This window comes from Ursus maritimus, unplaced genomic scaffold (assembly GCF_017311325.1).
Source record: "Ursus maritimus isolate PB19 unplaced genomic scaffold, ASM1731132v1 scaffold_7, whole genome shotgun sequence".
Lineage (NCBI taxonomy): Eukaryota > Metazoa > Chordata > Mammalia > Carnivora > Ursidae > Ursus > Ursus maritimus.
Genome location: NW_024426885.1, coordinates 39,289,621 through 39,305,112, shown reverse-complemented (window position 1 = coordinate 39,305,112; position 15,492 = coordinate 39,289,621). Strand labels below are relative to the sequence as shown.

The 15,492-nt window shown below is 49.9% G+C and overlaps 1 protein-coding gene across 1 annotated transcript in view; it reads left to right on the top strand.

Moving 5' to 3' along the window:
- The window catches only part of CHAT (choline O-acetyltransferase), a 43,590-nt gene that overhangs the window by 17,903 nt on the left and 10,195 nt on the right, over nucleotides 1–15,492 (top strand). The window contains exons 7-10 of the mRNA XM_040623771.1: nucleotides 9,209–9,378; nucleotides 11,928–12,028; nucleotides 12,891–13,019; nucleotides 14,449–14,571. Of these exons, the coding sequence (XP_040479705.1) occupies nucleotides 9,209–9,378; nucleotides 11,928–12,028; nucleotides 12,891–13,019; nucleotides 14,449–14,571 (523 nt within the window). The remainder of the gene's footprint in view (nucleotides 1–9,208; nucleotides 9,379–11,927; nucleotides 12,029–12,890; nucleotides 13,020–14,448; nucleotides 14,572–15,492) is intronic.

Here is a 15,492-nt window from a genome sequence, read left to right as displayed (position 1 = left end):
CTTTTGATGTCTTCAGGGTCTGTAGTGCTATCCCTATTTCATCCCTGATAGTGTTCTCTCTCTCTCTCTCTCTTTCTCACAATCTTGCTAGAGATTTGATTATCTTCTAAAGGAGCTAGATTTCTTTTCATTGTTTTTATTGTTTTGTTTTCAATTCTCTTGGTCTCTGATTCTTGTTATTTCCTGCCTCTGACTGCTTTTAATTTATTCTGCTCTTCTCAAAGGTTCTTCAGGTAAGAGCTTATAGAATTCGTTCTAGACTTTTCTTCTTATCTATGTCAGCATTTGTGCTATACATTTCCTTTTCAACAGTGCTTTAGCTGTGACTCACAAATCTGGATAAGGTGTATTTTTATTTTCACTCATTGCAATGTTTTTTTCTTAATTTCCCTTAAGACTTTCTCTTTCATCCATGGGTTATTTGGAAGAGTATTATTTGGTTTCCAAATGTTTGGAACTTTTCTTGTTTTTTATTTTTACTTAGATTTTGTATGTCTGAAAATACGTTTTGTATGATTTCAATTCTTTTCAATTCATTTGAGGGTGTTTTATAGCCTAGGATATCGTCTACTTTGGTATATATATTCCGTGGGCATTTGAAAAGAGTGTGCATTCTGCTGTTGGGTGGAGTGTTCTACAAATGTCAATTAGATTGATTGATGGTATTTTCTATAGCCTTGCTGACTTTCTGTCTAGTTGTTCTATCACTTATCAAGAAAGGAGTGTTTAAGTCCCCAAGTATAATTGTAGATTCGTCTCTTCTCCCTTCAGTTCTGTCAGTTTTTTCTTCATAAACTTTGTGGTATGTTTGTTACCTACACACTTAGGATTGCTATGTCTTCCTAGCAGACTGACCATTTTGTTTTATGTAATGCCCTTCAGTGTCTCTGGTAATTTTCTTTGCTCTGAAGCTTACTTAATCTGATATTAATAAGGCAACCCCTGCTTTCTTTTGATTAATATTTCCTTGATATATCTTTTACCTTTCTTTTACTTTCAACCAATCTATATCATTACATTTGATGTGAGTTTCTTTTAGATAGAATATAACTAGGATTTTTTTTTAAAATCTGCTTTGTCAATTTCTATCACTGAAATTATCGATATGCTGGGATTTCATGCTGCCATTTTGTTTTTTGTCACCTCTGTTTTTCAATTCTTGCTTTCTTTTTCCTGCCTTCCTATAGGTTACCTGAACATTTTTTAGAATTCCATTTTGATGTGTCGTAATGTTTTTAGTGTATCTGTGTGTAGCTTCTGTAGTGGTTTTATAGGTCTTACTATATATATACGATTTATCACTGTCTATATCATTGTTGCAATTTTGCCAGTTCTAGTGAAATGTAGAAAGTTTACCACCCTTTACATCCCTTTACTCTCTCATAGTCATAATACAACTGTCTTAATTATTTCCTCTATTATAAATTAGAGCCACATCAGGCAGTGTTATAATTTTACTTCAACAGTGAAACATCATTTTTAAAAACTCAAAAAGAGAATGAAAATTTATTTACTGAAATATTTACTCTTTCTATTCTCCTTCTTGACGTTTCAATGTTCCTTTCTTTATATAACTTCCTTTTTTTGAGGGGGAAATTCCTTTAGCTTTTCTTTTAGGGAAGGTCTGCTGTGGACAAATTCTCTTAGTGTTTCCTCATTTAAGAATGTCTTGATTTCCCTTTTCTTCCTGAAGGATATTTTTGCTAGATCTAGAATTCTGGATCGACAGTCCTTTTCTTTCAGCATTTGAAAAAGGTTGTGCCACTTCCTACCAGCCTTCGTGGTTTCTGATGAGAAATACATCATAATCTGAATTGTTTTCCCCCCTATAGATAAAGCATCATTTCTCTCTCTCTCCTTTCAAGATTTTTTTCTTCGCCTTTAGTTTTCAGAATTTGGCTATGATAATGTCTTGGTGTGGATTTCTTTGAATTTATCCTGTGTGGAATTAACTGAATTTTGAATCTTTAGGTTTATGTCTTTTGCCAAATTTAGGAAGTTTGGGCCATTATTTCTCTGAGTACTTTCCTGCTCTGCTCTTTTTCCTCTCTTTCTGGGGATCCAGTGACATGATTGTTAGATCTTTTGTCCCACAGATTTTTCAGTTTTATGATGATTAATTTAAAAATATTTGTCACATAATTCCAACATTCCTGTCATATCAGTGTTGGGCATCTACGGGTTGTCTTTTTTCATTCAAGCTGAGATTTCCCTGGTTCTTGATATGATAAGTGATTTTCTGTTGAAACCTGGATGTGTTCTATGAAGAGACTCTGGATGGTATTTAAACCTTCTGTTTTAGCTGGCTTTCTGACACCACTCCAGCAGGAGCAGGGCTGGGTGCGGCCTTCTTATAGCCAGGTGGACGTAGAAGGCCAGGTTTCTCATGAAGCCTATATTGACACCCCGGGGGAGGGTGCTCCTTATTACTGGTAGTGAGAGTGGGAATTCAGGGTCCCCACATGTTCTCTACTGATGCTGTCTGTGAAGCAGTTGTGGTGGGGGCTGCCATCCAATGGAGAGGGTTACTGCAGCTTCCATCTGAGACCATGCCTTCTCTGATACCTTCAGAGGCCGAGCTGCTTCATGCCAGACTGGTTATGGTGGAAGTCTAGGCTCCCCACTCTGCCTTGGCTGGAATGGAGGAAGGTTCTTATCTAAAAGTTTCCTGCCTTGCTAGTCTTTCTCTTTCCTGGTCCTTTGGCTAAAGAAAGTAGGCTTTTGCTGGATTTTTTTGTTTGTTTGTTTGCATTTGTTTGTGTTTTTTGTTACTGGCTATTTGAGCTCCAAGTCTGGGAAATTTTACATAAAACAGAAAATCCAGTGTATCCGTTTCTTAGGGATACCATAACAAAATACCACAGACTGAGTGGCTCAAACAACAGAAATCGATTTCTCACCCTTCTGGCAGCTAGAAGTCCAAGGTCAAGGTGTTGGCAGGCTTAGTTTCTCCTGAGGTCTTTCTCTGTGGCTTGCAGATGACCAGCATCTTACTGCATCCTCCAGTGGCCTCCTCTCTGTGCACATGCATCCCTGGTGTCTTTCCCTCTTCTTATAAGGCTAATGGTCATATTGGTTTAGAGCCCCACCCTTATGACCTCATTTAACCTTAATTACCTCTTTAAATGCCTCATTTTTAAATACAGTCATATTGAGGGTTAAAGCTTCAACATATGAATTTCAGGGTGGAGGGGACATAATTCAGCCAGAACACCAGGGAATTCACCATCATGCCGTTCCTTAGGTCCTGAGGCCCCTAGCCCCTCTCTCTCCATCTTTCAGAGTCTTCTTATGTTCATTTTAAATATAGTGCCCAGGATTTTTAGTGGAAAGAATAAGGAAAAGCCCACTTGATGTTCCCGGAAGCAGAAGTCCCTCCCTTTTGAACTCTTTAAAGAGACTTTTGTAACTCAAGTAAAAGCCGTACTGATGTGCAAGAGCCAGGTTTCACTGGGTAAGAAATACCTTTGTTGAAATTTCCATAGCCTCTGGGGACTGGGAGCATAAAGATTATTCCATAAGCCATAGAGTAGAAAAGAACATGGGATGTGTGATGGCAGATTTCCATCCCAAAAGGAGATACAATGGCTTCATCTGGGGAAGAAAAATCCTCAGATGGGATTGACAAAGGTTTAAAAGCTCTAAGCCTCGGAAAAGGAGCCTAGTGCCTCCATCTCCCTCGACCATGTGAGGCAGGACAGTAGGAATGTGACTTGAGCCAACTTCCCAGGGGATAGACCAGAGAAGGCAAGTGTCCAAGACAGAGCTCTGTGTGTGTGCACACACGCACACACGCGCACACGCACACACACAGGTAGAGGTGTTGGGGAGCAGCACCTGATTTCTGCCGCTCTCCAGAGACAGAGGTGCTGTGTTCCTTCCATCTTCGCTCACCTTAGTCACAGTCTGTAAGCTCTCAGTCTCTAACAGAAGTTCCAGGGTCCTCCAAGGCCTTGTGGCCTCTGGAATTTCTACATCACCGAAGCTGTCAACTCCCCAGGCGTGGGTGGCAGAGCAAGCTCCTCCTATTACTCAACTCCGACTTCTCACCATTAAGCAGGGGCTCCTTGAGGAAGATTGATTTACCGCATTAAACGAGCCTCCATGTGCTCGATGAGAATGTCACAAGACAAACGGCTCCTGCCGCGTGCCTCCAGCCCACCGCCCCCTGTTTCCATTACACTGGGGCCAGAGTCATGGTGGATGAGTTTGGGTGTAGTTCATTTTCTGCCTTACACGATAAACTTGTCAGCCTTTGACCGATCAGCTACTCGTAGGCAGGGAGTTCATTTGCAAGGCCACCTGGCATCCCAGCTCTGCTGTCCTGCTCCCATTTCACCCTGTCTAATGAGCCAGGACCTGGTTACCGTTGGTTGGCGCTGAGCTCTGGGGCCCTGCACAACCTGCCCGCAATGGTGAGGGCTCAGTCCCTCCTCAGGGGTCCCTCTCTCCTGCCTGGAGGCGGTGGGGGCACTGATTGCTGGGGAGCCGTCCTTGTTTGCTGTCAGCTTTGAGTTGCCCAGCTGGGAAGGATTGTGCCAAGTGTTCATTCTCCTTCCCCCAGGATGTGTTAGGCCTACTCCCCAGCATCCTGGCTAGACAGGCCTGCCCACTCCATACTGGCCTTGGGGCTGTTTCCAAGGAAATTTTGGTGTAGGCAGATACCCAGCCTGGGCTCTCAGAGCTCACTGAGACATGGCCAACAAGGCCTAGATGTAAAGCACTGGAGCTGCCCATGGTCCGTAACTGGCCTCTAGGCCCACACCCTCCCCAGGCTGCTAGACGTCCTAGACTCTGCTCTGACCACATCAACCCCTGCCCAAGATCCTTTGGTGGCTCCTTGTTGTTGCTAGATGAAACCCACATTCCCGATCCTGCCATTCACAGCCCCTGCTGATCTGTTCCCACCCTGGGCATTGGGGTTGCATGCCTGGGATCAAGTCTAGCTCCCTCAATTTACTGGGTGACCTTAGGCAAGACATTTAGCTCCTCTGTGAATGGAGATGATAAAAATGCTTATCTCGTGTTCATCAATATGAGGACTTAGATTTATGCCTGGCACATAGTAGGTGCTCAACAAAAGTTAGCTAATAGCATCACTTCACTGCATTCTTCAACCTCCCCTAAATCCTACATGCCTTCACCTACAATCTTGGGGTGAACTGCAGCCTGGTCTGCTCACTTACAAGTTTCACCCACAAGCCTAGGTGTCTACACCCCAACCCTCAGAACATTTTCCAGCACTGCTATCTCCCTCCTGACATGCATCTTCCTTCCTCTCTGCCTATTTGAATCTGACCCCAGCCTGGCCAAGGCCTTCTTCTGCTCTGAAGTCACCAGCCAACCTGGGATTCGAAAGGAACCCCCAGAACAGCACACAGGGCAGGACCAGGCACCAGGGCCATTGGCAGGGACTCCTATTAGAGCATAAAGGGGCAGGGCTGGGAGGCTTGTAAAAGGTAAGGAATCCCTTCCCTATCTCTATCCCCTCCCAACCTCTCACTATCCCCACGAGACTCCAAGCCCCAAAGGTAATGGTTTTCAGACCTTCAAGCCAGCTGGTCTTCTCTAGGTTCCCTCTCTAACTGCATACACAGATCTCAAAAACTCACCTGTCCATGTACACTTAAGTCCACTGCCAGCCATGGACATTTTCCTGTGCCCACCTGGGCTGGGGACCCAGTCCCTGCCCTCTGCAAGCTCACAGATATGGGGGAGGAGACTAGATTGGGCTTCTGGGGCTGGACTGGCAGTGACTGCTTGAAGCATGGGGAGGTCTGAGGTCAGCAGCAGGGCATGTGCTGTAGGGTCATGCACAGTGTGGTAGGAGACAATGGGTATAGAGGGGACTGGTCCAGCCCTGGACCTAGGTGCTGTACGAGGCCAGACTAGTGGACAGAGCAGAGATTCTTTGTCTGCACTGAGCAAGGAGCTGGCATGCTGTGGGTGTGAGGAGTTCTGGAAGGCAGGAGCTCTGTCTGGGCTGCTTCCACCCAGGCCAGGCATAGGGCCAGTTCCGTTAAAGGATTGGGGAGCTTGGAAGGGGGGTATGCATGAAACTTTGATAGGCAGAGTAGGAGAAGGGCCTCTATCCAGGAGACATCCTATGCTGTGGTGAAGAGATGAATGAGCCCAGGTGTCCAGAGAATGGCAAGAGGCATGAGGTCGTGGATTCAGGGGAGGTGACCTCAGAGGGCAGCATGGTGAGCCATGGAGCCCAAAGGGCCATGTTTAGACTCAACTTCTTGAGCAATAGAAATCATTTCAGGTTGAAGACGGTAGCGCAGTGGCTGCACCTCCCTTGAGGAGCAGAGAGCAGGGGAGTTTCCCCAGAGCTTCAACTGGGTTGCTTTACCTGTAGCTCCTCAGGGCATGGCCTAAAGCCTTGGAGTTGATCAGACTCCAGGAAAGGAGGCTATGCGGAAGATAAGGAGACCATGCAGAAGATAAGGAGTCATGCTGGCCATGCAGAAGATAAGGAGTCATCCTGGCCCCATCGGGATCAAGAGGGGTCCTGAAAATGTGGTGCTCTCCAAACCCTCATTCCATGCAGAAAGTGGGGAAAAGATGACCCAAGGATGGGCTGGCTTACTTGTCATTCTCCCTCCCAGAGTGGAAGGCTTGCTGTGAGAAGGATTTGCAAGTGGGAGGATGGGGATGGGTGGAGACTGGAGACTCTCTTCCATGAGATGATAGATGGACACCTCTCATGAACTGGAGAAATCACGTGGGCAGAGCAGGGAACAGCACGGGTGGCCTTAGCATCGTGTGCCTAGCTCATGTTGCAGAGGCCCAGGGAGAGTCTTACGGACTGCCCTACTCAAGGCTAGTGCACTGGGAGAGAGAAGTTGCCGCATGCCCCAGTGAAGGTCAGGGTGAGGCTAAGAGGAGGGAGGAACAGACAGGACCTCATCAAGGCTCCCCTGGGTCCTTAGCTGGACAAAAGGAAGGGCAGGCTCCCATTGGTAGTGTTGGACTGTGTATGGACTCAGCCTCCCACTGACTGGGGAAGGTACGGTTGTGCCTAGCTCCAACCCACAGGCAGGACCTGGCTGGTGAACAGAGACCCTGAGCCTGAGGGTGTCAAAGCCACACCTGCTCCCACACATTCCCTGGACTTCAAGAAAGCAGATTTCAGATGGCTGTGAGAGATGATGGGCATAATTTTTGACGTGAGGCTCTGGAAGAAGAGAAGCCTCCAGAGCCAGGGGCTCCGAAAGAGGAAGTTCTGACTCAGCAGTAAGTGGGATCCCAGTAGGGAAGGAAAGGGCAGGAGCGAGAGGTATGTGTGCCTGGGCTTGGATCTATTTCCTACAGGCAGTAGGAGAGCCAGCACTCAGGACCAGGGCCTGCCCAAGTGCTTGCCTTGATGGGACAAGAGGGAGCAGGGAGGGTCCTGACTGTCACCTTGGAGGGCTCCTCAGCCCGCAGAATGTTTCTCTCTGACAAATAGCCTCCTGCACAGGGACCTTGGATTTCAATACCTACAGGGACCAAGGAGGTTGAATGAATGAGAGAAGACTATGGTAAACCAAGGGTGCAGTTTCTCCGCTCCAGCTAACTCTTGCAGTGCGAGAATGTGAACCCACCATCACCAGATGGTATAAGTTAGGATTCGATTTGGCCACATATGACAGAAAACCCAAAATAATAGTGGTTTAAAGAAAACAGAGGTTTCTCTCTCTCTCGTATACCAGAAATAACCATCAGAGCTGATACATGGTGGCTAGGATTTTTCCTTCACTGCAAATGTGTGGCCCACAACCATATGATCCAAAATGGAAGCTAGAGGTCCAGCCATCACACCTGTGTTCCAAGCAGTAGATAGAGGAAGGTGGGAAGAGGAGCCAAGAGCACCTGCTAGTTTTCTTTTTTTTTTTTTCTTTTTTTTTAAAGACCTTACTCATCTATTTGACAGAGAGAGACAGCCAGCGAGAGAGGGAACACAAGCAGGGGGAGTGGGAGAGGAAGAAGCAGGCTCACAGTGGAGGAGCCTGATGTGGGGCCCGATCCCATAACGCCGGGATCACGCCCCGAGCCGAAGGCAGACGCCCAACCTCTGTGCCACCCAGGTGCCCCCACCTGCTAGTTTTCTTTAAGAAAGTCTGTCATATAGTGTTTTTAAATTTTGTCGGCAGAATTTAGATGTGTGGTCTCCCCTCACTGTCACCGAGGCTAGGCAGGGCAGCTTCAGCTCTGGTTCTCCCTGCGCCAGGCTAAAACCAGGCACTCTGTGACTAAAGGGAGAATAGATATTGCCATATGCAGCTAGCAGTCTCTGCCCCATAGTGCCCCCTTGCCTCCAAATACTTCATCCCCCATCTTCCGTGCATAGAATATTCTGGGGCTTGGGGGGAGAGGTAACCCTGCACCTGCATCCAGCCCAAAAGTCTGGGTAGAGGAGGTGGTGGAGGTGGAGGAGGCTACCTGGGGACAGCCCACCCAGCTGGCCCAGCTCTATCTGGGGAGGAACCCTATGCTCAGTGTCCCCCATGGAGAAATCAAGCTGCCTTGGTGACACATCTCCTGCACAACTCAGTGGCTTCTAGCCTATTTGTCCTGATGAGTTCCACATGCCTGAAATGGCCCCAGTGGGCTCACCTGGATATGGCTTGGGGCAGGCAGCCTGGCCCTTCCATCTGCCCTGTGCATTGAGATAACCGCTGACGTGGCTGGGGGCGGGGAGAGCAGCACCTTGACTCCCTCACTTCAGCTCTTCATGTGACATTGACTGATTTTTAAATTTCAGCAACTGATGTTGAAGAATTTTAGTTCAGGACGAACACACATGCCGGTGTGCCAGATGTGGTTCTCAAGTGCCGTGGTCGGGGCGGGGGTACCGTTGGATGGAGGCGTTGGAGCTCCTCCCCTGGCAGGGGCTGGCCTGAGGGTCTAACGCATGGAGAAGGCCCCGCATGAGCCCCCTTCATCCTGGCAGGCAGGCCCGGTGACCACCCATCCGGGGGCAGATCTGGCCACAGCTAAAGAGTGAGCGGGACTCTTGCAGAGACCCTGAGAGGGAGCTGGCTGCTGGGATTGGCACAGAAGCTCACGGCCCACCCACTGGAGTTGGGACAGGAGTCAGGACCTGCTCAGGGGCTGGGGGTCCATGTGTGTTTCTGCCTGTGGTGTGTGGGGCTCCGTGGAGGGGACCTCAGGCCTGGGGTTTGGAGGATAGCGGGTAAGGCCTTGTTTGCCTGGCCTGCAGACTCCACCAACCGGGACGCATTGGATATGATCGAACGCTGCATCTGCCTCGTGTGTCTGGACGCCCCGGGGGGCGTGGAGCTCAGCGACACCAACAGGGCGCTTCAGCTCCTTCATGGTGGAGGCTACAGCAAGAATGGGGCAAACCGCTGGTATGACAAATCCCTGCAGGTAAGCCTCCCCAATGGCACGGCCAGGGGCCCAAGCCAGCAGGTGCTCACGCCCGGCAGGCTCGCTCGCTGGCCTGTGCTGCCCAGAATGCTGCGTCTGGGTCCACGGGACCTGAAGGCACTGGAAATGGGCCACTGGTGTCATCCTCTGGACTGGCCAGAATTCTTTTCAGGAGCAAGTGACCAAACCCAGCTCAAACTCCCAACCTTCCTGCAGTCCCAGGCGTGTGGGACCTCTGGGTCAGACCCGGAGCTCACTTCCCCTCTCCCAGCACACACTGTCAGGTGGGGGCATCCCGGGGGCCCCACTGAACACATCTTCAATGCATTCAGCAAGAATCATGTCTAATGCCCAGAAATGCCAGCTTTTCTGAATCTCCATCACTCTCCCCTGACCGTTTCAACACACCCCCATCCCTGAGAAGTAGGACAGCCCAGCATCCCACAGAAGGAAAGTCATAAAATGAAATAAAGCAATTCCTATAGTTTCCATTCACATGGCATCAACCCAGAAACAAGACATTCACTTTGGCCTGGAGAGAAATACTCATGCGGGTGTGGATGAAGTTCGAGGTTGGGCCCCTTCATTTCTGTTCCTCCAGCCTTTTTTTTTTTTTTAAAGATTTTATTTATTTATTTGACAGAGAGAGAGAGACAGCCAGCAAGAGAGGGAACACAAGCAGGGGGAGTGGGAGAGGAAGAAGCAGGCTCCTAGCGGAGAAGCCTGATGTGGGGCTCGATCCCATAACGCTGGGATCACGCCCTGAGCCGAAGGCAGACGCTTAACGACTGAGCCACCCAGGCACCCCTCCTCTAGCCTTTTTTCTCCAGTGTGTCATCCTGAATCAAACCTTGTTTATTTTTAAAGCCACCCCACTTTCACAATGACCATATTAAATGGCCAACAATCACTATGCTTTGGGCTCTCATTGCTCCCACTGATAAGCATTTCTAGGCAACATTCATTTTTCTCTTTCTCCGGCCCCCATATTCAGCAGGTTATCCTTTTTATTGGTTTGCATATCAATTCTGCTATTTCTGATGAGTCCACTTGCTGCTGCCCCGGCTGTTTTAGCCGCCACCGGTGGTGCTAATGGCTAGTAATCTTTCATGGAGCAGCTGTGGGAATGAAATGATATAATGGATGTACAGGACGAGAAACATAGGAAGCCTCAGTAGTGATTTTAAAAAGGCACCGTTTTCCTCCCTTTTGTTTTAGTGGCAAGGACAGATGACAGCCCACCCCTGGGCTCTTTTCGCAGGCAGAACAGACGATCAGGTGAGCTAGAGAAGCCAAACAGGCTCCAGGGACCTGAGTTGAATGACCAGGAGCTAGTCTCAGGACAGAGAAGCAGGGGACATTGGGGAAAAGAGAAAAGACTGCAAGAGATGAGTTTTGAGAAAGACTATGTGGGAAGGTTGTTTGAAGAATGGGAGTAGAGATTCGGGCCACTGACACTATGTGAGGGACGGGGGAAGACAGGAGGAGAGTCAGCTCACGTGTGTATCGAGCGTTACGGTGCCCCGGAAGGGCATCAGTAAAACTGTCAGTAGCTTGTTGATTTGCTTGCTTGTTTATGGATGGCGGACTAGACGTGACGCTGTGCCGAGCCGGTCTATGGGCAGCCCCACTTTATCCGGGTTACGCTTTAACAATCAAATCACATTCTTCTCATTCTTTTCTCCCAGCATGTCTATACATGCTGAGTATGTCCTTTTTCCAAGTCAGCTAAGTACAGCCTTTGCCATCCCTGTGGACCTTTCCTATACCTTCTCTCTAATCCTCATAACAATCCTGTGAACTGGGCTTTATCCATTTGAAATGGGAGCAAACTGAAGCCAGAGAGCTGAAATGGCCTGTCAAAGATCTCCCAGCTGGCAGGTGGCCATGGCGGACCTGGTATCTGGGTGCCTGACTCGAAGCCCAGGCAGCAGTTCGTGAAGCATCCCCACAACACCTTTCCTTCACTCCCATCAACAGACAATTTATTTCTCCCTAGGAATCCGCACATCATCCAAATTGGATCACTAACTGTCAATCACTCATTCAACAAAATTACTGAGCACCTGCTATGGGGTAGACACTGGGCTAGATCCTGGGAATAAAATCAATGGTGGCCAAACATACAGGGTCCATCTAGACACGTGCACGAAGCTGTACAGGATCGTGGCCCTGTTGCACACTGTGAGGGGGAACCAGGGCTTAACAGAAGCCAGAGGAACTTGCCCGTGACCTAAGCAAGAGTGCACAGCTTCAGGGTGGGCTCTTAGGACTCCCTGGGCTACTTCACAGGGAACCTTGGGCTCCACCCTCACTGTCCGGAGCATTTCTGGGAAGGAGGTCACCTAATAGAGCTGTCTTGAGGCCCCCATATTCTCAGGTCATGGCAATTTCATATAACATTCTTTTGGGGAGATAATGTGCTTTGGTGTTCTGGGAGGAGAGATCCCCCCGAGAGGCCAGGGAGATCCGGCCTGGAGCCAAGTGGCCAGTTTGAAATGCAGACGACCCGACCTGAGGTCCACTCACCTCTCTACTCATTATTGCAGTTTGTGGTGGGCCGGGATGGCACTTGTGGCGTGGTGTGCGAACACTCCCCGTTTGATGGCATCGTCCTGGTGCAGTGCACAGAATATCTACTCAAGCACATGTGAGTCTGGGGGCAGGGCAGGGGAGGCAAAGCCAGACTGCCAACGGACTGCCAAGCTAGGCCATGAAAAATTTGGGTTGCCACCGGGGGGCTGCATTAGTCTGGAAAGTGTCTTAGCAAAAGATGGTTTCGAAAACCAGCTTGACATCAGACACTTTACCTGCCGCGGGCAGTGGGGGCAGACTGGATATCAGGTTTAGGGCAGTTAGGGAGAAGCTTGACAAAGAATTCTTAGCCAAAAAGGAACATCTGCTTTGGCCCAGGGAAGCCCAGACCAACACCTATTTCTTATTCCGAGTCTGGGCGGGGCCGACTGTTGACCCAGCAAAGAGGAGGGGAGGTCTGTGAGTTCCACCTCCTTCCACCCCCATGGGCTGGATATCTCTCCCTAGCTTCCAAGCTGACCAGACTGCGTGCTTCTCTATGCCTTAAACATACCGAGTTCCTTCCTCCATTCATGGTTTGTCCATTCTCTCCTTCCAGAATCTTCTCCCTGAATCTAAGTTCTAAATCTCTTCCATGATTTAGGAACTCTTTAGAATCCCTAAAAGCCCATACCCACCCTCATAGACACACAACACAGTTTGCTTCTTAATTTCTCTCCACGGGTTTCCTAAGTGTTAGTGGGGCAGGAAAATGCGAAAAGAAATGGCAGGCCCTGGAGTCAGGCAGAACTGGCTGGAATCCCGGCTCTGCTAGGTGCTTACTTGGGTGGTCTCTGACTGAGTGTCAGTCTATTTATCAGGGGTGGATCAGGGGCAGCTCCCACCCCCTGAGGCTAGGATGACCGCAGAGGGCAATCACTGTTGCCCGCAGCCCTCAGCTGCCAGGGCCGCAGGCCGTCACCTGTTTGTGCCTGCAGGGTGACAAGCGCCAAGAAGCTGGTCCGAGCCGACTCTGTCAGCGAGCTCCCGGCCCCCAGGAGGCTGCGCTGGAAATGCTCCCCGGAAATTCAAGGCCTCTTAGCCTCCTCGGCGGAAAAACTTCAACGGTAGGAAGTCCAAGCCTCTTTTAGGGCGATGCTCTGGGGTCACCCTGTGTCCACCCTCACCCCAACCCCCTCCACCCGGGATGATGAGGCCCCCTGGAAGTTTCCAAAGACCCCAGCTCTTCTGCTTCCCCCTGCCCACCCCCTCATGGAAATGTAGTCAAAATAAGAGGAGTTATAACTCTCGGGGAAATAACCTTGCTGAAGTCTCCATCATTTCCATAAAATGCAAACATGGAGCTATTTTTTCATGGGTTTCACCTGACTGAGCCGAGTCATGGCGGGGAAATCATCCCCCTGCTTTCGGGGGGAGTAATAAACAACTGGTTTGAATAGGTCATTTGAATCCAAGCTATTTCAATTTGCTTGAATTTACACTGCAATGTGACAAGGGGGCCTTTCTCCCCAGGGGAGAGAGGCAGTTCAGTCCCTAATGGGACCCATGCAGGAGGGCCGGGGTGGGTGTGGGCCTCTCTGGGGGGCCTTTCTGGGGGAACCTTTCTGGGGGGTTCCCGCACTGGCACGGTGGCAAGTTGTGGAGGGAGCTGAAGGCTGGCCACTAGATCTGGCCCTTCTCAGTGTTCATTGCCTCATTCGGTAAGCGAGCATCGTTCGTTCATTCATCCATTCATCAAACGTGTGAGTGCGCCAGGACTGTGGAAAGACTGAGGACACAGAAATGAATATGCCACCGAGCCTGCCGTCCACATTTCAGCGGAGGAAGTAGACCCCCAGACCAAAACGTGTGACACAAATGCTCAAACCAGATAAAGACATACAGGCCTAAACACACAGAGGACACAGCAGTGGAATTCTACCAGGACATTGTGGGAGGGCTTTGCAACAATGGGCCTTGAAGGATGGATAGGAGCTCGTGGTGCAGGCAGCTGGAGAAGAGGCAGAAAGGCAGCTTGTCCAAGCTTGTACAGGTTCATAGAAGATCTTTGGGCAAAGGCGGTGGGCCAAGTCTGGCAGAATGGCCAGGACGCCAAAAGAATCTGAGGATGTGGGACTCACCTTCCCAGCAGGTCAGAAGTATGGCCTCTTTCAGGCCCACTTCTGTGGGCAACGGGCTTCTAGGATTTTGTTTGTGGGCAGTGTTCTCCCTGTCCATGCAAATGTCTCTCGGGCCCCTGTGCCACCATGCCCCTCCCTGCAGCCAGGCCCCCTCCCCCTCCAGCACAACAGGGCCACCGCCCTGCCTGGTCAAGCCTCCCTTTTCTGCTCAGAGGAACCCTGATCTGGCGTGCCCTCTGCCACTTCCATATGTCAAGGCCTGTCTCTGACACCTGATATGTTCCTGGCGGGCAAGGACCGTGTCCTCCACTTCCAGAGCACTAGGTCGTGGGCCAAGCCTGAGCGACTTGGTTAGACTTTGAGGAGTGTGCATTCTATGTTGCACGCAATAGCACCTCTTCTTTTTCTCCCACAGAATAGTAAAGAATCTCGACTTCACTGTTTATAAGTTTTATGCCTTTGGGAAAACATTCATTAAGAAGCAGAAATGCAGTCCTGATGCCTTCATCCAGGTGGCCCTCCAGCTGGCCTTCTACAGGTAAGCAAAGCCTGCCCAGATGGGCTGCCCGACAAGCTGCTCTACACTCCAGAGTCTGGAAGCATCCTGGAGGGAGGAATGACTTTCTGTGGGCTTAGAGGATGGGAGGGGCAGGGCAGGCTGCATAGAAAGAGGTGCTGCTGGAACTGGGATTTGAAGTGTGAGTCCAATCTCAGAAAAGAGAAGGAAGGACATCACAGGAAATCGCGCGAGCGAAGGCCCAGGTGCTGTTCCTCCTGCCCTCACCGAGACCACGTGGGCCCCTGCAGCTGTGCCCTGTTCCTTGATAAGGACGTGCAACCAGCAGCCTCCATGGGGCAAGTCAAAGAATGTGAACTCATCCTTGATTCGTCCCCGTCTCTCCTCTTCCAGCCGTGACACCCCAATGGCTTCCCACCATGTTTAGAACAAAGTCCAGGCTTAGAAAGACTCCTTGTGAACTAGCCTCTGCTGGGGCCCTCCTCCCAAGCTCTCTCCCACCTCTAGCCCCTTGCTCCGGCTGAGTCTCGGCCCACCCACCCGCTGCCATCGCCACTCTTCACACACCAGCTCCTCCCCTCCCCCCAGGTCTCCGCCAGGGAGTCAGCCCTCACAGGCCTTCTCTGACCCCCTTCCCTAAAGCAGCCACCTCAGGCCCCCTCGCCACCCAGCTTTCCAGCCTATCACACGGTGCCCTCTTTTTCTTTCATCGCAGTTGTTCATGTGAGCTATCTTGTTCATCGATTCGTCGATTTTGTTTTCTAGACTGTCTCTCCCAAGCCTGACACTCTGGGTATCTCACACACATGGCACAGAGTAGGCGTCAGGACCTAAGTCACAGACGTGAGAAGACACTAGAGGATATTAACTGAGGTGGAAGAGTCAGGTCTGTGGTTTAGGAAAATCTTTATCATGGTAGCTCTGTGCTGGGGACGAGAGAAA